This window comes from Lissotriton vulgaris, chromosome 2_1 (genome assembly GCF_964263255.1).
Source record: "Lissotriton vulgaris chromosome 2_1, aLisVul1.2, whole genome shotgun sequence".
Taxonomy (NCBI): Eukaryota; Metazoa; Chordata; class Amphibia; order Caudata; family Salamandridae; genus Lissotriton; species Lissotriton vulgaris.
Genome location: NC_141687.1, coordinates 403,108,824 through 403,134,095, shown reverse-complemented (window position 1 = coordinate 403,134,095; position 25,272 = coordinate 403,108,824). Strand labels below are relative to the sequence as shown.

At 46.4% G+C, this 25,272-nt stretch overlaps 1 protein-coding gene across 1 annotated transcript in view; it reads right to left on the bottom strand.

Annotated features, from left to right (window-relative positions):
* The window catches only part of LOC147730469 (cyclic nucleotide-binding domain-containing protein 2-like), an 822,009-nt gene that overhangs the window by 574,126 nt on the left and 222,611 nt on the right, over positions 1 to 25,272 (bottom strand). The window contains 1 exon segment of the mRNA XM_086954071.1: positions 22,777 to 22,933. Coding sequence (XP_086810197.1) covers positions 22,777 to 22,933 — 157 coding nt within the window.

Sequence of the window (25,272 nt, the reverse complement as noted above, 5' to 3'; positions counted from 1 at the left end):
TGGCCCGATCCAAGACACCACAAACAATCCTTATGCGGGTCCGTGATAGACATCATGCGGGCACAAGACCTACATGGCTTAAAGCCTGTTTTCCTCGACGACATCTCCGGAGAAGAACAAAGTCGCAAGAGAGAAACAGTGACAAATATTAGTCAGAAAGATACTAGGTATCGCTGAAGATCCCGAAAACCGTTAGCGTCGGAGACGCGGAAAAAAGGGAACTGACGTCATCACGCCGGCGTGGGCCTAATATGGAGTCGGTGACGTCAGACGGAGTCGCGCGCGATGCCGTGCTCCTGTGACGTCGCCCATGACGGCGTGTTACGAAGAAAATTTCCGAACGTTGCTGACGCAAGGGGGGTATTCACAAGGTGAGGAATCCACACGGCAGATGTATCTATCAGAATTCAAGTTACTGTAAGTATGGTTAGAATTACTTTTCAGGATCAGTAGTGCGCTCAAAGATGCAGCACTGACGTTTCTTGTGATAACATGTGAGTAAATCGGAATTTGAAGTTCGGCTGATTTTATGGGGATATTTTGCTCAATAGTGAAGGAAGGGGGCGGGGCCTGAGGTAACATGTGTGCAAACACGCCCTGTGGGGCGTTTTAGATTGGGGAATTAATTCCTCTTCAATCCTGAGGTCCCCTGTGACCCAACTAGCCTACCAGGTACCTCCAGTATGCACCAGGCAGCTGTGTTGCAGAGAGGTGTTCAGAGGGCATGCCCCCTTTTTACAACACTCTGCAACACAGCTCCGTGGCGCTTACTGGAGATACCTGTTGGACAAGTTGCCCCCTAGGGGACCTCTGGGTTGAAGAGGAACTAATTCCCGACTTAAAACGCGCCACAGGACATGTTTGCACCCACATCACCTCAAGCCCCACCCCCTAACTTCACCACTGTGCAAACGCGCCCATAGGCGTGTTCTAAGTTGGGGGATTAAGTCCCCTTGCATACTGGGGGTCCCTGGGGGCCAACTAGCCCACCAGGAACCTCCAGTATGCGCCAGGGGGCTGCATTGCAGAGAGGTGTAATAAGGCCACGCCTATTTTTACACCTCTCTGCAACGCAGCCCCCTGGCATGTTTGCAGAGGGGGAACTAATTCCCCTTGCATACTGGAGGTCCCTGGGGGCTAACTAGCCCACCAGGAACCTCCAGTATGAACCAGGGGGCTGCCTTGCAGAGAGGTGTAATGAGGCCACGCCCCTTTTTACACCTGTCTGCAACGCAGCCCCCTGGTGCGTTTGCAGAGGGGGAACTAATCCCCTTAAATACTGGGGGTCCCTGGGGGCCAACTAGCCCACCAGCAACCTCCAGTATGCGCCAGGGGGCTGCATTGCAGAGAGGTGTAATAAGGCCACGCCCCTTTTTACACCTCTATGCAACGCAGCCCCCTGGCATGTTTGCAGAGGGGGAACTAATTCCCCTTGCATCCTGGGGGTCTCTCTGGGGGCCAATTAGCCCACCAGGAACCTCCAGTATGCACTCGGGAAGGTACAGAGTACAGTACTTCATACCCCGCGATTTAAAAAAATATAGATATATACTTTTTTGGCCTTGGGGGTCCTTGTGGGACCCCCTGAGCAGGCCTAGGGAATCAGGGTGTTTCTACCCTGCCCCCTTTGCATGTTTTGCATGTTTGTTTCACTGCTTTCTTGTGTCTCGGTTCTACCGAGGCACAAGATGGCTGCCAACACTTCCTGGTTTGGAGTGTTGACAGACAGTTGACAGCCAATGACCATGCAGCTCGTGCTCAGGAAGGTACAGAGTACAGTACAGAGTACCGTACTTCGTACCCCGCGATTTAAAAAAAAAAAATTAATTTGGGGCCTTGGGGGTCTTTGTGGGACCCCCTGGGCAGGCCTAGGGGGGTCAGGGTGTTTCTACCCTGCCCCCTTTGCATGTTTTGCACGTTTGTTTCGCTGCTTTCTTGTGCCTCGGTTCTACCGAGGCACAAGATGGCTGCCAACACTTCCTGGTTTGGAGTGTTGACAGACAGTTGACCGCCAATGACCATGCAACTCGTGCTCTGGAAGGTACAGAGTACAGTACAGAGTACTGAACTTCGTCTCTAGATAGCACTATGATTTTACTTTTGATTTTCTCAGGAACTACTGAACGGATTCACACCATTTAAAAAAAGAGCACAATCTGCGAACCGAACTCTACCTTTCTGCCAACTTTGGTGTAATGCCGTTCAACCGTTCGGGCTGTAGCTCTCGCTAAAGGTCCCTATGGAAAATTGCATCGGGAAAACATGTTTTGGGACCCCCCTTTTTTCTATGCCCCCACTTGACAAATCATCCGCAAACTTTCAGGGAAGGAGCGGAGCGGAGCATGCCATTTTCTTGGAGAAATTCGTGAAGATTCGTCCACCTGCGCCAAAGTTATTCCAAATAGAATGTTGTGGATTTCCTATGGAAACTAGGTCCTAACTATAACTACCTAATGGTGACCGCCAGTAGGTAATATATACATATATATATACACAAATATATATATATATATATATATATATATATACAAATATATATATCACCTTCTGGCAGTCTCCAGTAGGTAGTTATATTTAGGACCTAGTTACCATAGGAAAATCGCAACATTCTATTCCCAGTAACTTTAGCGCTGATTGCCGAATCTTCGCGAACTTTTCAAAACAAATTCTTTGTTGATATCAGCTCCTATTTTGAAAGTTTGGGGGTGATTCATCAAGGGGGGGCCGAGAAAAAAGGGGGTCCCAAAAAGTGTTTTCTCCAGGTTAATTTCCATGGGGAACTTTAGACAAGGTTACAGGTCGAACGGGTGAACAGAATTACCCCAAAATTGGCAGGGAGAAGGGTTTTGGTGTAGAAAGCACGCTTTTGTTTATTTGGTGTAAATCCGTTCAGTAGTTTTTGAGAAATATCAGAATTTACAGATATTGATGTTTGGATATTCTGCCATCTGATTGGCTGAGGCGTTACGAGCAGGAGTTTGCTGCTTATTGGCCGCAGGCGGTTGCAACTAGGAAGTGTTGGCTGCCATTTTGTGATTCAGTTGAAGCAAGTAAGGAGAAAAAAGGGCGAAAAAAGTAGGAAAGGAGGGTAGGAGCACTGTAAGCTTTGTGGGGGAGTGCAAAGCGAAGTAGTCACTGTTTCCCGGTCTGAAATAATTTAATGGTGGAAATGTCTGGAGATAAATGAAGGTTTATTTCAAGCTTGATAGAAAACAGGAGTTGAGTGCATCCTTCGTTTTTGAAGTACGATCTCCCTACTGTTAGTGGTAATCGTGGTTCAAAGAGGAGTTGGAGTGCTTGAGAATTCACAAGGTTAAATAATAATACGTTATACAAATGTTGATATAAAAAGGAACAGAGCACATGCTAGACGCATAATGAGTGTGTGTAATGCAGTGGTGGAAGGCTGTGTGCATGTACACTTAGTAACGAGCTCACTACAGTGCCCTAAAAGCCAACGCCACGTGTCTGTAGGGCAGCGCTGCCCAATGGCTCAGGCCTACAGTGAGGTCCAGCAGGTCCTTAAAATGAGACATATGTGACTGAATGAGGTCAAAGATCACATCATTATGCACTCCAACATTGCTTTTTCGCACATGCCCACTCAGGGTGATGCAACCAACCCCTCCCGCCCTACCGCACTCAAAAGGTGTCTGTAGGGTAGCGCTGCCTGCTGGCCAAGGACTACAGTACGGTCCAGCAGGTCTTTAAAATGAGACAGAGATGAGACTGAATCAGGTCAGAGATCACATCATTACGCACGGCAACATCGCTTGCTCGCAGCTGCACAGCCAGGGCGATGCACCCCACACCTCCAGCCGCACGGCACTCAATTGGAGGCCCTGTGCACCCAGGCCACTCTGCTTACCTGCTATCATTGTTGTGTGAGCAAACACTATGGGCAGCAGTGCTCACAATTCAAATGCAGTGTTGATTGCAGGATGGTGTAAATGTAAATGTAAATGTAAATGTATTTATATAGCGCAAATCGCCCACATCGCAGGCATCTATGCGCTTGCTTAGGGAACCCGTCCTGGTATTCCCCTGTGAGATACCCCGGCAGGGTATCCACAAGGTGAAAGCCAGGCATCCCGCCGCGAGGGGCCGTTGTGGAGATTAAGCAAGCTATTGCCCAGAGTCGCAGAGTGTGAACCCGTGAGTCGAGTAGGCACCGGAGCGAGAATTATCGAGTCCGTGGAATTATTGAGCCCAACCCCCGTCGGGGCGGGGAATTGAACCCTGGTCCAGGGCCGATCTCAGCTTCCGGGTCTGCCGCCTCTAACCCCTGAGCCACACTTCTCCACATGTACACCTCATGGATCCCTTTAGAAGACAACGGCAGTAGGGCTCACAATTTAGAGCCCGTGTTGATTGCCAGGATGGTGTACACCTCCAAGATCCCTTTTTTTATATTGCTCATTGTGATGTGCGAGGTGGATGCAGCCATATCATCTGAGGCAGTGTGGAAGAAGAGGGACGTGTGGCTTTGTGGTTATCCTATTTATACGTACGCAACGGGCTTGAGTACACCAGGCCAGCGTAGAGGTGTGAATATTTATTCTGTTGACCTGGGCGTTGTTCAGTTCCTGTGCTGGGTATACTCAGACGTGAGTCCCAGGCTCTCCACACCACTGGAGTCAAGCTATCCAGGCTGATGAAGGCTGATAGCCAGAAACCAGTCCTTGGATGCTTGATTCCGGTCTGTGAAAGACATGGCTTGGTAGTTCGGACTGGACAGTTCCCATGAGGCACAGGGTCAGAGCTGATTTGCATATAGCCATTGTCTAACCCAGGGTGGTGTGGAGTGCAAAAAAACGATGGATTTAGGCCCAGATCCTTGTACTGGGGTGAATGTATGACATTGTTCTACATTCTGTCCATCAACTGTGTTTTTTGCAATTTTCACCCCGAGTGTGCTGGGTATACTCAGACGTGAGTCCCAGGCTCTCCACACCACTGGAGTCAAGCTATCCAGGCTGATGAAGGCTGATAGCCAGAAACCAGTCCTTGGATGCTTTATTCCGGTCTGGGAAAGACATGGCTTGGTAGTTCGGACTGGACTGTTCCCATGAGGCACAGGGTCAGAGCTGATTTGCATATAGCCGTTGTCTAACCCAGGGTGGTGTGGAGTGCAAAAAAACGATGGATTTAGGCCCAGATCCTTGTACTGGGGTGAATGTATGACATTGTTCTACATTCTGTCCATCAACTGTCTTTTTTGCAATGTTCAGTTCCTACCTGGCAGGAAGTGTACTTATGTGTGTTACTTTTGTAGTTTTGACCTCGCAGAGTGTGCAATTTACATTAGTGTAGCATGTGTCGGAAGGGCGGCAACTATTGCTTATGAGATGGTGTTTGAAAAGATTGAATGGTAAACATCACATGTCGTTGTCAAGGTTGTGGATATGCGCAGACACGTACGTCAATGGTGTGCAGTATTATTGAAAGTGTTGCTATCGCGAAGCTTACACATGTGAATGTGGTCGAATGGAGGGAGTATCAGCAGTGAGGCTACGTCATACACAGTGATAACACTCATTACAGTCAAATGTGAATGTGAAAGTCTCACATATAACACACTAGTATATTGGTAAAGCCTGTCAACAGAGCGAGCGTACAGCAAAAGAAATCTACACATTGCTGTTTACTGTTTGTCACATGTGATCTAGGAAGTGCACGCTGCTCATGGCTCCTGATACTTCTTAGAGCCACGAAAACCCAGGCCGAAAGGGAGCACAATAATCTGAACACACACACACACCCAGTAGGAGCATCGTGTAACACATATTTGTTTTTTGATGTATCGTTTGAGATGCATGGCGATCACACGTGGAAGGCTAATGTACAGACCATGAATATTGATCAAGATGATTGTTGCATGTTGTGTGTTTGTATAAAATATGTACACAGCAAAAAAACTTTTCAAGCTCTCTAAGCAGAAGAGGTGTCTCTCATCAAACGCTGTAGAGAGAATGAGTAAAATGGGTGGGGTCGTCCAACAGTTACAATGGGAAATGTTATGAAGCAATCAAATGCCTATTTTTAAGGTCACATGGCAATCGCGCACCGAGCACGCAAGGAGGCCGCACCCGACTCGATTTTGACAAATATATTTATCATATATATATATTTATTCATATTTATAACATATATAAATGTTTAAAATATTTTATATTATTGCTTATTCTCATATACTGTTTAAAGTTATTTAGATATGCTTTTGAGACAAAAAAAAATGAGGGAATATCGTACCTGACGCGACACTGTATGTCTGTGACGTAAAACAGGGCCTGGCAGCATGTACTTGTTGCATACACAACGTGCAGCGGGAGCGACCCCATACGTACATGACGTAATGTGTGGCTTGGTACTGTGTACCCGTCGGATACCAAAGTAGCAGCTGGGGTGACTTCAAGCGTATATGATGTTACGCGGAATGCAGTGCCACAAAGTCGTCGGATACGAAATGCGCATCATTTACCAGATTATAACATGGCGCATAGGATTCGCGTGGTGATGGAGCTTGGTACGCTATTTTTTGGGGAAGATTTAAAACATTACATAATTTTTAGAGATAAAAAAAAAGAAGTATGAGAGGAGGAGCTTCGGGGGGTCAAACTTCGAGACCTGGACATCAAGTATGCCATGCTGTATCCGGCCAAGCTACGAGTTGAGGCGGACGAGAAGGTCTGGTTCTTTGACAATCCTGAGATAGCATCTGATTGGGTTGAGAGCTTGGCCCGCAAGACCCCCCGGGATCAGGACAGTGGAGAAGAAGAAGCTCCATGATGGCGGAGATACCGGGTGACGCAGAACTTTATTTGGACATGGCGTTAACAGAGGGGTGGGAAAGGCTTTCAGATAGATCCTACTGTTATAGTTGCATATTTAAGAGATAGCTTCAGATTCATGGGGTAGGCGGGGAAGCTGGGCACCGATATCCTCCTCCAATCTATTTTTAGATAGTCTTTAGTTTTATTATGGGGCAACAGGCACACTGCGAGTTGAGGGAAGGAAGCCAAATGCAGGGGTGCAGGGTGGGGGGAGGGGAGGTGGGTGTAAGTGTAGTTTGTATTTTTGTTAGTTCTGGGTCTTCTCTTTGCTCAGGTGGAAACGTAGTTTTGCTATTTGAAGTACATGGGTTCGGGGGGACGTGAGTTCAGGGGATCGGGGATCAAGGTGCTAAGCTGGAACGTCAACGGGTTGGGTGATAAGATCAAGAGGGGGATGGTCAGTCAGCTAATCCAAAGGAACTCCCCAGACGTGGTCCTGCTCCAAGAGACTCATTTAGTGGGGAACAAGTGTAAGGCCATGCACAGAGGAGGTTACAAACTAGTAGTACATACCGGCTGCACGACTGGTTCCAGGGGTGTGGGGATACTGTTCAAAGACTACTTCCCCTTTTCTGTGCAGGCAACCTGGGTGGATCAGAGAGGTCGTTATGCTGTAGTGTCGGGGCTTGTTGGGGGCCATACAGTCACATTTTATCGATTTATGTTCCCCTTGCTCTCCAGACCGAGACGTTGCGAGATTTGGGGGCCATCTTTCTAACCCTTCCTCTTGGTCATCTGGTGTTGGGAGGCTATTTTAATTCGGTGGTGGATGGTGTGATTGATCGAGCCCCCCCGCGGGTGCTGCCACAGGCGCAGAGATGGTTGTCTGACTTTATGAGTACGTTGGGACTGATTGATTGCTGGCGTGTCCATAATCCCAGCACAACACACTTCACTCATGTTTCAGCTTCTCCTTTTCTGTGCAGGCAACCTGGGTGGATCAGAGAGGTCATTATGCTGGAGTGTCGGGACTTGTTGGGGGCCATACAGTCACATTTTTATCGATTTATGTTCCCCCTGCTCTCCAGACCGAGACATTCCGAGATTTGGGGGCCATATTTGTTACCCTTCCCCTTGGTCATCTGGTGTTGGGAGGCGATTTTAATTCGGTGGTGGATGGTGTGATTGATCGAGTTCCCCCCTCTGCGGGTGCTGCCACAGGCGCAGAGATGGTTGTCTAACTTTATGAGTACATTGGGACTGATTGATTGCTGGCGCGTCCTAATCCTAGCACGACACACTTCACTCATGTTTCAGCTGCATACAGCACTCTCTCACACTTGGACTACGTCCTCCTCCCAGCGGTGATGGCATTGTATGTGTCGGAGATCAGGCATTTGGGGAGGGGTGTCTCTGATCACTCTCCGCTCTGGTTGTGCCTTGCACTGGAGATTCCAGCTGTGGGCAGGATAGCTCCCATAGGAGCTTGGGGGCTGAAAGACCCGGTCATTGCGAAAGAGGTGCGCCGCATGTCTGATCGGTACTTCTCTGAGAATGTTGGATCGGTTGATTCCCCCAGTTCGTTGTGGGAAGCATTTAAGGCGGTGGCCAGAGGGGAGGTGTTATCCATTGTCTCTAAGAAGAAGAAAGAACGGTTGGCTGCGCTGCTCGGGAAGGAAGAGGAAGTTCTCTCCCAAGAGAGGCGGGTGGCTGAGTCTCCCACGGAGGCCGGCCTCCACCTCTTGAGGCTCCGTGAGGAGGAATATAGGAATCTTGCTAGGGAAGGAGCCTTAGCGGATCGTAACGTAACACAGTGCCATGTGTATGAGCACGGAGACAAAGCAGGCAAGCTTATTGCCTGGCTCGAGCGGGGAGAACGTCCGTCCCCACTAGTGCCTGAATTGGAGAGTCGGTCCTCGGGTAGGCTTACGAACCCGCAGACTGTGGCCGATGAATTTGCTAAATACTTTCAAGAGATCTATGCCGCGGGAGACAGGTTTACAGAAGTCGATAATGGGGAAATGATTAGAGATATAATTATGCCGAGTTTGTCTGAAGAAGACAGTGATTTCCTCGATTCGGCGTTCACGCATGACGAAGTTGCACAGGCTATCCGTCAGGTCAAGTCCGGCAAAGCCACTGGTCCGAACGGCATTCTGTTAGAACTATACAAACTCAGTGCCAACAGGCTCGCTCCCTATCTGAGGGCTGTGTTCACCGACAGTAGAGACAGGGGTGTACTCCCATACGATCAGAGGGTGGCCAATATCGTGCTCATTCACAAGCCCGGCAAACCTGCAAAAGTATGTTCTTCCTACAGGCTCATTTCCCTCCTGAATGCCGTACCCAAGATCCTGGCCAAATTGTTGGCCACCAGACTAATGAAAGTGATCTCCTCACTGGTACACCCGGATCAGTCAGGCTTCATGCCGCTGGGTAGCACCGAGCTGAATTCGCGCAGACTCCATAGCATATTGGGGGCGGCCGGTCATCTACAGGAACAGGCGATCATGGTTTCCCTGGACGCCTCCATGGCTTTCGACAGAGTGGAGTGGCCCTACCTATTCGCAGTGTTGGCAAAGATGGGATTTGGGGTGAACTTCATAGCTTGGGTGCGGTTGCTTTATGCATCCCGCTGACTAGAGTGGTAGTCAACAACTGTAAGTCGGAGGACTTCGCCTTGGGTAGGGGCACCAGACAGGGGTGTCCATTGTCCCCATTGCTTTTTGCGCTAGCTATGGAGCCACTGGCGGCTTGGTTGAGATGGGACCCCTCGATACGGGGCATAAGGTGGACGCCTGAGTGGGAGGGCAAGATCTCCCTTTATGCGGATGATGTCCTGCTCTACCTCACGAGACCTAAGACCTCTCTCCGATATTTCCTGGATCTTCTTAAGGTCTTTGGGAGGTACTCGAGACTGGTGATTAACTGGGGCAAGTCGGTGATCTTTACCCTAGCCGGTGGCCCCCCTGAACTTCCGCGGTCCTGTCCCATTAGAGTAGAGACAGAGGGCTTTAAATATCTAGAGATTTTTGTCACACTTGATCCGAAGCAACGATTTGATCGTAATCTGGCCGTCCCGCGGGCGCGGTGTAAGACAGACGTGGAACGCTGGCGGCCCTTCCGCTATCTTTGATTGGTAGAGCCACTCTCTTCAAAATGAAGGCCTTGCCGAGATTCCTCTACGCCCTACAAAACTCTATGGACCCGGTGCCCGCTTCTTATTTCAATGGGATTGAGTCTTCGCAGAGACACCTCCTATTGGACGGTGGAGCTCGCATAGCCTTTAACAAATTGACCTTGGCATGGTACGACGGGGGCATCGGTCTCCCTGATCTGCGCAAATATTATTGGGCCTCACATCTAGCTGCCATCAACCATATCGTGTATGGCTTGCCGGGCGACCCCGGTTACGCCATGGATCGGAGCCTTTCCCCTGGCGGGGAGATTGGCATGGCGCTGTATGCGAGGATTGGCAAGTACCCATTGATTGGTCCGACTGCTCATGCGGTGAGGGTTTGGCATGTGGCCACCAGGAGTCTCGGATGGGCTGGGAGGCTCACGCTTTCCACCCCTTTGTTTAACTCGGAGAAGCTGGGGAGCCTGTGGAAGTCGAAGGGGTTCGATAAATAGGACCTTCTCGGAATCTCCAGGATTAAAGACGTCTGGGGGAAAGACTCTATTCTGCCGTTCGTGACCATGGCCGCCCGGTATAGTCTGCATCAAAACGAGTACTTCCGGTACTTGCAAGTGAGACACGCCTTAGTCACGCATGTCTGGAAAGGTGCTGAACTCCCTGAGGCTTCCCCCCTTGAGTACCGGGTTCTGGGCGGCCACCTGCCTGAGAAGACTAGATCCCTCATTTACCGAATACTGATTAATAATATCGGGGACCCACTCGTGAAGCTTAGGGCGAAGTGGACTGCAGATGGGCTGGAATTTGATGATGAGGACTGGACTGAGGGCCTGTCCTCTCCCAAGTTCGTGGCGATACAAATGAGGTTGCACCTGGTTCAGCTGAAAATCCTGCGTAGGACTTATGTGACGGGCCCGCGTTTGGTGCGAATGGGACGGGCTGAGAGTGGAGAGTGCAGGAGAGAATGCGGCGAGGAGGGTACCCTGATGCACATCGTTTGGAATTGCTCCTATGTGCAGACATACTGGAGGGCAGTACACGAGGAATTGAGGGCGGAGCTGGGACAGGAGGTGGGCCTTTAGGCACGGATATGTTTGTTGAATGTGTGGGAGTCAACAGACCTCAATGAACATCAGAAGCAGTGGGTTACGCTGGCGTGCATGGTGGCTAAACACAATATTGCGCGGTTATGGGGGGCGCGTCAGCCGCCCCGGATTGAAAAGTGGGCGGATGATCTTGACTGGTGCATGTTTAGAGAGCGTGCGGTGTACCTGGCCTGGCGCTGCCCGCGTAAATGGGGGAAGATATGGGGTGTGTGGAATGCTCATCGTGGGGATATCTGCGAGGCACCTACGCCAAGTCTGGATTTGGACGCACCGGGATCCCCTTGATATCTAACAGGTATTGTAATGTGACTACTCCTGTTCCAAATGGACCTAACGTATGTAACTATTGCTGGCTTCCACCTGAGTGTATTTTCTGTTTGTTACTTGGTTAATTAATAAAAAGAGTTTAAAAAAAAAGTATAATAGAGTTCCAAAATATAAAAAAAATGAAAAAATATAGGTTTTAGAAACATTAAACTATGAAATTAACATTTAAAAATCCTTTGAAATTCACTGAAAAAAACATAGATTTCAGGCACCTTATAGTTAGGAATTAGCATTTAAAAAACCTTAGATTTTCACTAAAAAAACATAGGTTTCAGGGACGTTATAGTTAGTTGGACATTTGACTCATATAAAACCAGAGAAATTCGCCTGTTATAGTTAGTTGAGCTAACTATAACTCGCACGCCCCCAATGCACTGCTAAGGATGTCATATATTACATCACTGATGACATCACTGATGACATCTCAAATGACATCACTGATGTCATCATCCACGTGACAATCTGATGCACATACTAATGCTCGAATATAAACTTTGATACACCTATTCTAAAATGCTGACTACTATTTTTGAAACCGTACACAGAAGAATGCCATGTACTACATAGCACTCAATATTTCCTAGGACTCATCAATACAGGACTATAATATGCACTCATACATCTATACATGCAGTCACATTCTGTCACTCATCCATAGAGTTACTCACACACCTAGTCAGTAAAGCAAAGAATCAATCCCATACCCATTTAGTCATGTACACAGTTATACACACTAACTTCGTTATTTTTAGACATACCACATAACTTATTTATACAGATACTAACACATATTTATTGTCTTATACAATCACTGATAGAAGCAGACACTTATTTATACACGCACTCTTCAAATAACTTAGTCTCACGTATACTCATTTATATACTCCAACACTCACAAATAATGCCTTAAAACATTTGTAGTTAGTCACAGATATACCACTGAGACATTCATTCACTCATTCACCAACACACCTATACACATACTAAATCACCCATACAGTCCTTCCCAGATGCACTTTTTAATCCATACAACCACTGAATCACTCACTCAGACATCTATGCACAGACTCATACACTCCCCCATGCACCCACCCACACAGACACTCAGGGACCCACACAGATACTCAGACAACAAACCAATAACCTATATAGACACTCATGTAGTTATTCAGCAATCCATGCAGTTGCTTGCACACCAACGGAAAGACTAATACAGACTTTTACACAGTTTAGTTACTAACCCATGCATTCAGTAAGTCATGTTCAATCACTCACTTATACAGTCAGTCACGCACATATGAAATAATTCCTTTGGGCACTTGTAAATGCATTCATTCTTCAATACACCTTGGCTTATATATATAAACATATTTACCCTTTACAGTAACACACATTCACTGGATGATGTCATGCATGAGTGATGTCATCAGTGATGTCACTGACCATGTTATGAGTGATGTAATATGTGACATCACCAGCAGTGTATTGCGGGCACGCGAGTTATAGTTAGCTTAACTAACTATAACAGGCGAATTTCTTTGGTTTTATATGATTTAAATGTCTAACTAACTATAACGTCCCTGAAACCTATGTTTTTTTAGTGAATATATATAACCAATGTAATATATGTATATATATGACCCAGTGTCAGTAGCCACTGGGTAGTAATAGTTAGGATTGTGGAAATGCAATTTTTGTGTAGCTAATAACTTTGGCGCTTTCTAACGAATCTCCACAAAACTTTCTAAAAAAGTGCTCTTTTGTGCTAATTTGTGTATGGAAAAAGGGGGTCCCAAAACTTGTTTTTCCCATTCATTTTCCCATAACTTTAAAAACAGCTACAGCCTAAAACACTGAATGGATATACACCAAATTTGGAGGAAAGTTAGATCTAGGTCTAGAAAGAGTACTTTTTGTGTTTTGGTGTAAATCCGTTCGGTATTTGTAATAGCTATTGAAAATAAATTTTGTATAAATAGGGACATGGAGGCTCTGTGTATCCGGAGAGATCTCAAAGTGAGACCTGATTGGTCTGAAACTCCCTCAACCAGAAGGTGGTGGCAGCCATCTTAGTACCCCATCCACCAGGTGGCCACACCAGGGCATAGCAGTTTCACAGCCCAAACCTGCGTTTGCTCTTGCTTGGCAGGAGCAATTTCGACACTCCCGCCAAAAGGAAGCAAACACCAAGTCCGCTCCTAGCGGGTGGGAACATGAAAAGTCTTCCACCCACTGGTAGTGAATTTTTAATCTGTTTCTCTGCCTGCAGTGAAGGGAAACACTACAAAAGATTGCTCCCAATGGCAGGAAGCAGCATTTTTAGCTGCTCCCAGTAGGTGGGAGCAATTCCATCTTCTGTTGGATGGGGGGAGCCAGCTTAGGCCGCATGGGCCTTGGGACTCTCTCCACGGTCCCCAACCATAGTGTGGTGGGTACCCTGGGTGGGGACCAAGGCACCCACCATTTGTAGGGCAGGGCCCGAAGGGATGGTGTCCGTGGGGCCAAAATCACCCAGGGAGGGCGGCCACGTGCCAGGGCCAGGATTTGTGGCTAAAGTGTGCAGTGTGCACAGTGTGGGGTTTTCTGAATGTGGAAATTGAGTACTGTGACCAACCCATGACCATGCAGTACCATACGCCCAACGGATTCATGCAAGTTATAGCCATGCCATGCCCTGTTAATTACCCTACATATTACATCACTCATGACATCTTTGAGATCATTGATAATATTACTGTACGTGGCGAAGGCAAGAGTTATAGTAATCGTAGGGACGAGTTATAGTTGCTTAAGATAATTTTAACCACAGCAGGTGCATTTCAATGGTTTTTATAGTTCAAAACTGAACATTTAACCTAACTATAACATTACTTTTTCCTGCTTTTGTCACAGGGAAATATATATATTTTTTCATTTTCTGAAGGACTTTGTAAAACAGCTCCCCACATATGTTAAAGATACAGAGGACTTTTTTACGAAGATACATGGCGTCCAATGGGCAGATGGTTTGATGTTCATCACTTTGGACATCGAATCACTTTACACAAGTTTTAAACATACCACAAGTTTAAATGCTATGGAGTATTTTTTAAACACTAGGCCCTTGGACTGCTACAATCACAACAAGATGCTTTAAAGTTTAGCCTTATGGTGTCAGCACAACAACTATTTTTCATTTGGTAATGACATGTATCTGCAAAAGAGAGGTGTGGCGATGGGGGCCTGCTTCTGCCCCAGTTATGCATGTTTGCATGTTGGCTGGTGGGAGGAGTGGGTCCTCAAAACGCACACACCTTATTGAGTATTCCAACCATGTGCAACACTGGTTAAGGAATATAGATGATGTTTGTATTGTGTGAAGGGGGTGAAAAGAGCGAGACTGATTTTATTCACAACATCAATATAAATAATGCCAACCTTAAATTTACGTCGCAAATTAGCAAGAAAATTATTGAATTCTTATATGTAAAAGTATACATAAAGAATGGAAAAATAGCTACCACTGTGCATAGAAAAGCCACTGCTGGCAATTTTACACTCCATGCAAGCAGTGCACACCCTAAACATCTGATTAGAAATATTCCATTTGAGGAACTTTTACGTCTTAAAAGAATCTGCAGTACTGAGGAGGACCTTAATACTTGTACTGAACAAGCTCTCTCTAGATTTGAACAGGGAGGATACAGGGAGGCCATTCTTAAGGAGGCAGCTGGTAAAGTGAATGTGAAAGCAAGGGAATCCCTTCTGTCCACCAATACTAGAAAAGAAGCATCCGGCTCTGTGCATAATGCCCCTGGACTAATAACTGCTTACAACTAACAAGAAAGACAAAATAGGTCAATAATAAGGGGTAATTGGACTATTGTGCTTACGGATGGTGTATTACCTCCTAGGCTTCCCACTCAACCTACCATCACTTACTGAAAAGGTTCCTCCATGAGTACACATATTGTCAAAAACAGTCCCGAACTAACAACAGCAAAAATGGGGTTACAACCTAGTCAAGGTTTCTCCAAATGCTCTTCATGTAGAGCGTGTAAGTTTAGAAAAAACACAACACATTACCAGACTCCCTTCAGTCCTGATATGATTCCAATCAAGGGCAGTTTTAATTGCAGAACAGAGTTTGCAGTCTATATTCTGACATGCATCTGTGGCTTGAGATATGTGGGCAGCACCAAGCTACAGGTGCATGTCAGAATTCTGCAACACCGGCGAGCCATCGGAAATAACAATGACACCTATCCAGTGGCATAATAATGACCTTAATTGCTTTAAATATTTTGTAGCAACTGCCATCCCAAAACTCCGAAGAGGAGGTGATAGAGAAGGGCTGTTAAGGCAAATGGAATCAAAAAATTATGTTGGAGTTGGACAGTAAAAGTCCTAATGGACTTACTAATACGGAAGATCTGTATCACTTTCTGTACCACTATTCCTACTGTTAAGATCTTTATTACTACTATTTTAAGTGTTCTTGCACTTCATTAATAACCTGTTTTCTTTACAGACCAAAAGATTTTATTACTGACAAATAGTTTGCACAGGGGCGCCACCCCCAAACCCCGGTTCCATCTGGGCTCGTATTATGAACTTTTTTTCTGTTTGACAATGTTTCCATGTCCAGCATGGGGAGCGCATGATCACAGCATGAGCAGTGTGTGCTGTGTCCTAATTGGCTGAGTATTTCTAACTTCGTGTGGCATCTAACTTTACTGAGCTTTGGAAACAGGCGCAACTCTCCAGCCATGCATGCTTTATTGGAGCCAATCTTCCCAAACTATTGTGGTGTACCTGCCTATTTGTGGGACTGATCTGAGCTTTCCTGTTTACACGTTTATTCTGCTGGCTACGTGCCACACCGCCTGTTATCTGTCAATCAACAGTATTTCAGACTCAGGATTGATGGAGAGGTCATATTGGTTGATTTTGACAACAGTGATGCGATCTTGTTTTTATATACACATGTATCATTGTGTACATCCACATCGACTTTTTCTATATTAACATTCATTGTGCTCCGCACAAGTTTTTGGGTTCTGCAGAATTTGTTTTCACCTGGTATAAGATTCTATGTGGTAGCTACTAACTTTTATAAGCAGCCTTGTACATAACTTAGAAGACTGTGCACCAAGTACAAACCTGCCATTTTTTTTCGATCCCACAAGGGATTCCTGGGATCACAGCATTATTTCCATTTTATTTATTTTTTGGCACCTGGGGCGGTGGGTCTTTCAACCCCCCCTCCCCACTAACCTCTATCGGGCGTAAGAGGTCAGGGTATCCCGATCCTACCTCCATTTATCTTTATTTTTCTACAACTTTAGGACAGGGTACTAAGTTCCAGAGTCCTGTTATGACTGCCAGCAACATTTTTCTCATGTTGCTGGCAGCCAGTCAGAGCGCTTGCTCTCGCTGGAGTCACTACTGTGAGAATGGGATACCCCAAGGACAATATAGCTTCCTGCGCCAATCAGAATGCTCTATTTTTAAATAGTTTCAGAGAATCTTGTGAGCCAAACTGCCAAATTTTACTGATATTTTTTTACCCTTCATTTCTCAAAAACTACTGAACGAATTTACACCAATCACAAGAAGCATACCAAGATCTAGCGTCCTTCCGAATTTGGTGTAATTTTGTTTAGCAGCTTTTGCTGTAGCTCGTTTGCATGGCCATTTTGCATTGTGGGGCCCCCTTTTCCTCGGCCCCCGCTTGACAGATCCCCCTGAAACTTTCCATGCACAAACTAGTGAAAAAAGTTTCCCCTTTATGGAAAGTTTCATGGAGCTTCGTCAGCAGTGCCAAACTTATTAGCAACGCAAATAATGCTTTTCCTATGGAAAAGCGATACTGACTATAACTACTTAGTGGTGACTGCCACTAGGTGGTCATATATATTAATATATATATATCCTACCTTGAAAAAAAGGTTAAAATAACGTTATAGTTAGGTAAAAATGTCAGTTAAAACATACTGTTTTCAGTTAACAAAACCAATGATATTGACCAGTTAGAGTTATCTCAACTAACTATAACTTGATGTCATTTCAGATGTTGTAGTCATGCTATCCATGATGTTACAGAACATGTCATAAGTGTATGTGCGACCTTTTAAAGATACGTTTTATATCTAAATAAAGGAATTATTATTATTATTATTATGTCATAAGTGATGTAACATATGGTAATATGGGTATTTAGCAGTGCATGGCGATGGCACAAATTATAGTTACATGAGATTAAAATAACTTGTGAATTTCTGAAATTTGGTTAGTTTAAAACAGTGTATTATAGCTGACATTTTCACCTAACCATAAGATCACTTTGTTCAGTGAATAGCTAGGGTTTTTTTTTACGTGAAGTAATATTTTATTACCATTCATAAACCCAACCTCCCCCCCCCCCCCACTGCATCAGGCTATCGGCTTTCTAGATGTAGCCTTCTGCCGAATTTGGTGTAATTCTGTTCAGCTGTTTCTACATTATCACTGTTCAATTTTCCTATGGAAAAATGAATGGGGAAAACACGTTTTGAGGGGCCACCTTTTTTTCTGTCCCTGCTTGACAGATCACCATGAAACTTTCCAGGAAGAAGCTCAGATGGATGAGACTTGTACTGGAAAGTTTCATGAAGGTTTGTGAAACAGCCAAAGTTATTAGGAAAACAAAAAATGGTTTTCTTATGGAAATGCAAACCTAACTATAACAACCCAGTGGTGACTTTCAAGAAATGGTGGGGTGCCAGAGTGTTCCAGACCACCAGGTCCAGTTTTTGACAAGGGGATTCTGCTAGATGGAATAGGACCTCTTCTGAAGGGTCCTGGCCACCTGTCAAAATGTCTGTGATGTAATTTAATAAAAAGTATGATCACTCCTTACTCAGGTATACTCTAGGATATTCAGTGGGATTATTACAGTTGAGATATTGAAGACACAGTAACATTATCTCTGTAATTTTGACTGGTCTTTACCAGAGAATGTGACTACAGGACATACCCTCTAGCCAGTCCTTGGTTAAAGATCACACTGAATACTCCCTGGGGTAAGCGCATATGTGTATTTTGACTTGAATATATAGTTGTTGTTGCCACAATTTTACAATGGTCTTGATGTGTTCAAACAAGGTTTGCTTTACAGCAACTCATGCCACCACATGTGCATCTGAGTGCATGACGGTGCAGAATATGCTGATTTGTTTGTCCTTTTTATGCTACAAAAAAGGTAGATACAATAATAACTTATGTTTTATGTTCAATGTTGAATGTCTGCCCTAACAGCATTAATGGGTTTATATTCGTATTTTTTTCTGTATGGCAGGCCAGTGTTCCTACATTTTAACTTATATATAGTGAATCGAGTTTTGTCTTTAAAAAAACACTTACTTGTAGGACGTAGGAAACTAGTCATGGACTAAGGGGTACTAACAATAAAGTCCTGTTGAAAGCCCCTACCCTTGAGTCGCCTCAATGGCTCAAGGGCTGAAACATGTTGGCATAAATCAGACCGTGAGGACATTATATCCTCTATAGACAATCATAGCAGCTAGTTTTTAACCATACCAGAGGGACCCTGAACCAAAGGGAAACTGGCGTTCATTTAGGTATCTTACTACAATTACATTTAGACCCCGTCAGTGAAAATATCAAATGTGCTCCCTGAAATACAGTTGAGCCCAACCTGGTTTATAGGGACCAGGATGAGACCCAATGATGAAGGTTAGTATCCCAGACCTCATGGTCAGGCATACTGCTCTTCCCTTACTCCCTTTCCATCATTGCGCCGCTGCCTGCCAGCACCTCTCTGCTGGCAGGTAGATGTTCGAGGCCCTCCTCCACCCGCAGGCTCCTGCCTGCGCCTCATCCTTGATGGTCCATTGGGAGAGCCTTGCTCTTCTGACGGTCCGCTGTGCCAGCCGTTTTGTAGTTTCTGCCTTTGTCTGTCTGTACCTCATTTGTGCAGTTTGTGACTTATTTGTGCCTGTTTGTCTCCTTGTGCTATTTTCTGCCTGTTTGACTCCTTGTGCCTTTTCTGCCTGTTTGTCTTCTTGTGCCTCTTTGTGCCAATTTTTCTCTTTGTGCCTCTTTCCACTATTTTGTCACTGTTTGACATTTTCACTGCCTTGCCGCTGCTGCAGCCCCTGCGGCCCCTCCCCCTTCAGACAGTTCACGCTTCCCAGCTGCACTCCCTCCACCCCAACCCCAACTTTATGGCGGCTGCGCCGCTAGTGTGCCAAAGGCAAGCCTGTTTGCGCCCAGTCCGCAACCCGACAGCAACCAGCTTCAGGGACTCTGGTCCTCTGACCACCGACCACTACGACTCAACTGCCCTCCACACACTCAACCCAGGAAGAAACACCAGGTGTCGACGCTGAACACCACCCATGGCCAGTTCTCCTGCCGCCACTGCCGCCACGCGCTTACCCACCTCCAGACCCCCACGGCTACCGCCCACCCACCGGAAACCATTGCACACAAACCCCTTAACTGCATACTCCTCAACCCAAGCCCCCTGCACAGACACGCAGTAGAAATCTGGGAGCTCCTCAACACCCTGTCGCCCGACGTCACTTTTATCACAGAGACCAGCACCAAAGCCAGCTCCGCACTCGACATCGCAATCACCATCTCCGATGGATACAAGATCTAGAGGGAGGACCGCCTCAACCACCGTGAAAGAGATCTTGCCGTCGTACACAGAAGATCCCTCCGACTCATTACAGCCAGCACGAATGACTCCTCGTCCCCCATGGAACACCTCCACTCCACTTCGAGATCCCGACCAATCCCAGAACGACCCTACACATCTCCCAAACCAGGATCCCAAATAACCTCAACCATCACAGACCTCATTGCGCCCCATGCCATCGCCTCCATGGACTAAGTACTGCTCATAGACCTGAATTTCCACCTCGACAACCTCAGCAACCCCAACTCCACTACCCTCCTGGACATCCTCGCCAACATCGGACTGAAAAATCTTGCCACGCCCCCACCCACAAGGCAGGACACACACTCTACCCCATCTTCGCAGGAGGAAACAGCATCTTCTTCAGCCAACCCCTCTGGACAGACCACCACTGCATACATTTCTCCTTCTCAAAACCCACCGCACACAAACCTACACCATGCCCCCCGTGCAGGAACTGGAGCAAGGTCACTGAAGAGCACCTCAACTCCGCACTCAGCCGCGCTCCGCCACCCGTCACAACCGACTCCAACTCTGCAGCCAACGAACTCCACAGATGGATAACCAAATGCGCAAACATGCTTGCCCCCCTCCGGGACTCTGACAGACTAGGCCCTACGAAAGTCACCCGGTTCACCACCGACCTCCAAGGATCCAGACACATATGCAGACATCTTGAGAAAGCATGGAGAAACAGTAAAACCCAAGATGCACACACCACCTACAAAACCACCATGACAGAATACCACCAACGCATCAGATCCACAAAGAGGAACTTCAACTAGGACAGAAGTCTGGCGGTGAGTGTGTGGTGGGAGACGTGTCAAAGGATGCAGAGAGGTCTAGTAGGACGAGGACCGCTGTGTGGCCCTGGTCATGGAGAGTGTAGATGTCGTCTTTGGCAGCCAGGAGGGTGATCTCACTCCAAAGTTTGATATTTTTACCCACCAACAACACCTCCGATTAATTAGCATTGAGCTGGAGGCAGTTAGCGGTCATCCACTCCGTGACCACCACCAGCCCGCTCCTAAATTTAGGGGCATTCTGCATAGAATCGTCAGAGAGAACCACCACTATCTGCTGTCCTAAGAGACAATGGAGATACCCCTGTCCCTGGCTATCACTGCCAGAGATTGTACGTACAAGTTAAAAAGTACCGGACTCAGGCCAGAGCCCTGTGGCACACCCTGGCCGATAGACTGGACACGGGAAAGAAAAGGCGGAGCAGACACCTGAAAAGCTCTTTCAGAGAGGAAAGATCTAAACGATTCCAAAGCAGAACTACAGATTCCTGCCTCCTTCCAGACGATTTAGAAGGCTCTAGTGGGAAACAGTGTCGAAATGAATGAAAGATGTTGCATCCTGGATAAGCAGCAGTTGCCTGAAGCTCAGCTTGGAGAAAACAGAAGTCCTTGTCCTCGGATATGACCCCTCCGCATGGAACAACACCTGTTGGCCCACCACCCTCGCCAATCCCACACACCTGGCCAGCAACCTTGGCATCTTACTCAACTTCTCCCTCACCATGACACGACAGATCAACGCAGTCTCCTTACGTGCTTCAACATCCTCAAATGAATCCCCCCAAATCAAAAAAGGTTGTCACCCACGCACTCATAACCAGCAGACTGGACTATGAAACACCCGCTATGCAGGGACCATCAAAGCTCCTCTCCGCAAACTCCAGACCATCCAGAACACCAATGCCAGACTCGTCCCCTGCAGCCCACAGCAAGACCACATAACCCAGCACCTACAAGACCTCCATCGGCTCCCTGTTGAAAAGGGAGTGACCTTCAAGCTGCTCACTCACGCCTACAAATCCCTCCACAACACCGAACCCTATTCCTCAATGAAAGAGTATCCTTCTACGCACCCAAGAGAAGCCTCCGTTTCGCCGACCTTTCCCTGGCTGACACCCCACACACCTGCAGAGCCAGAATAGGAGAAAGAGCCTAAAACGCGGCCAAGACCTGGAACGAACTCCCCATCAGCATCAGATGATACCCCACTCTGCACGCTTTCAGAAAGAGCCTCAAGACCTGGCTCTTTGGATGAGACGGAGCTGCATGAAACCTCCCCCTCCTCCCAGCACCTTGGACCCTCACGGGTGAGTAGCGTGCTTCACAAATCCCCGATTGACTGATTGATTAACCATGACACCAATAGGATGTGTGAGGGGCGCAAAAAAACCTTTGGGGTGTCATGTGAGGGACTCCTGAACCAGGCTCGACATTCAATACTCTTGTATGGGTCAAAGGGTACATGATATGTTTTTGTGAGAGCACACACTACTCACGCCTCACATGCAATTGACTCTTCAACTGCTCTTATGGGGCCACACAGACCTCTGCGGAAAGCTTCCAATTTTGCTATCGCTCAGACAGCCTATTGTAAAACCCTTAATATTTCTTTGTATCAGTCCGCAGCACTAAACTAGACACATATGTATGCGCAAGTTACCAATGAGTGATTATGATGACATTCAACATCTTGAAGGTATTTCTGAGATGACTAAAGTCACAAAGATCCACTTTTGTGATTTTCATTACACTTTTATTACTCAGTTACGAATAAGTTATTTTCATGCACTAGTCTAATATCAACCCTTGCAGCACTCCCTGAACGTTATACTTAGCACTACATTTCTTCACAGTACGAGGTCATACAGTTTAATAGTCTTTCAGGTAGTGTAGTGGTTTGCAATGTCAATAGTAAATATTATTTTAGGCACCAACATGTACTCACCCCAAAAGCAAAACCTCTTCTCAGGGTGATGGGCTCACTATCAAGGAAGGCGCTGCCTCCATCCTTATCTTTGGTGATAGCAACTGATCCAGAGTATATAAAGTAGAAGCTGGAACCTGGATCGCCAAGCCTTAAAATCACCCTGCGGCGTCCAAACCTAAAGAACAACACTTCTTCTCATTAATGTGTTTCTTCACAAATTGTGGTTTTGTTCACTCTGAAGTAAACAGAACACATTTTCATTTCATTCAGCCATTTTCTTTAGACTTCATAGATACATTTAATATTTGTCAGTGCTCCCTTTCTGTTTCTTTAGCCAACCACCATAGGAATGATTACCTCGGAGAGTTGTACAGCTTTCACTTTGTATAAAGACGTTGAACGATTGATTAATTGAATGATTGATTTGTGCACTTCTAGATCACCCTGTAAGCTTGTGGCTGAAACGTGCATACATAGGAAGGGGGGATCAGTAGTTAATATGCTAAACATTCACATTGTAATTACCAAAAGCAATAGAAACAATGGGAGAGGTAACTATTTTGCAGTGCTCCTAGAAATAGGGGTCCTGATAGGAGACTGGTGGCCAGCTCACAGCCAACGGTAGAAAATAAACAGTTAACTTCAAGGCTATTGAAAATGTGCAACAGCTTCACAGCAGACCTCATAGTCAAACTGACTGATGCAAATTTAAGAATGCCTGGGCAACACCAAGACAGCCACAGATGCACAAGCCATGCTGCCTCGACCTATTGAAAATGAGGTCTAAACCCGCCTTCAGGCAGTATATCCATTTTAACTATCTTAAGAAAGGGCTAGAGGTTTAGCGGGCCAAGGAGACTAGTTCAGCAGTATACTCATAAATTACAACTGGATTGGCCCAACACGCTATATATACTTGGGGAATGCAAAAATGTGTTAGTTTAGCAGAGAGGCACATGGCGGAAGGGGGGAGAAACAAGATGGCGGAGCGACGCCGCCACGGAGAGGAAACAGGTTTGGAAGCTCCTGGTTCCCTACCATTGGGAGATTATGAGAAAGGTACTCGGCTAAGCTGAAGAGACCGAGAGGAAGAAAAGGGGTCTTGGGCGTGTCTCTGCTGCATCTTTGCTGCTTACCCTGAGCACTTTGCCTCGTAAGGGATTGCCGGATGATCCGTTTTGTCGGGGGCTGGTGCCGGCGGTGGCTGCTCGTATTGAGATTACGAGCACTCGGCCGCCCTGCAGTCCATTGATATGGTGGGTGGGTCTCACTTTGCTCACAGCTCCGCCAAGCTCTGAATTGCGAGAGACGCCATTGCAATTGGGATTGTTCTATGCCGGGCTAGCGTCGGAGATGAGAATGGCTCCGAAGATCAACACTAGAGCCACTTGTGCGGGAAAAAGTGCTAACCCGGAGACACCAACATTGAAGCTAATACCTGCTGACACAACCGAGTCTTCTAATGTGGATAAAATATTGGCTGTAGCGGGTAAGCAATTAATTCGTGCTCCGCTCTTTGGTATTGCAGACTCAAACTGTAGCGGCAATTCGGGAAGCAATGGTGTCAACAATGTTCCCATTAAGGGAAATTTAGGTAACACTGTGACTGTGACTGGTTGTGTTGGTTTAGCAACTACCGGAGCAGCAGGAGCAGCAAGAGCGGTTAATATTGTGAGTGATAGAGGCAACATTTCTCCCATTTCTACTGAACCTTCTAGTGAAGCGGCAGGGAAAGTCAACCCGGGTGAAAGTACGGACAGAGCTGAGGTGGACACAGAAGCTGAAACTGGCATAACATCTGAGGAAAGAAAGGAGGGTGGTATAGATTTGGTTGTGAACTCGAATATGGCAAGCTCAGACAGTAAAAAGTCACCTGACACAGTTATTGATCTATTAAGTGAACTCTCCGTGAAGGCTGGCTCTGGTAGAGAGGAACAATCTAGCGAAGCAGCCAGCATGTCTGAAACTGGTGGCCTAATTATTGAAGAGGCAGAGGAGAGCTTGAGTGTGGACTATGAGGAGATCCTCGATGATGAGGATGAGGTATGCAGCGTCGTCACGGGCATTGCTAAACCTCTTGGTCGCAAAAAAGGAAAAGCAAAAGCTAAAATTAAACTCAAGAAAGGCAACTGTAATTCTTCTAACCTCGGTATCTCTCCAGCTAATATACGTATAAAGCCTATTAGGGATGAAAGCCCTTTGTGAAAATGGATTCAAGCGAAGGGAGGTGTCAAGAATATGGCTTTGCGATTGTCCGGGGCCAGCCCAGTGGAAGATACTAATCTAAGAGACGGAGTGAATTCCTCTCCAAGGTTGGATAGTTTGACGTCTTTGATTCTTGTTCAGGCTGGTTTGAAACCGGTTCGCACGGATCAAACATGTGAACCAGCCAGTAGTATTGTAGCTACTATTCAAAACTCGGTCACAGTCACCAATTTGTCTGCTACTCCTGATGCTTCAGCTCCAATTTTGGCTGCTATGCGTACTAATGAGTCACTTGTTTCTGAGGGATTG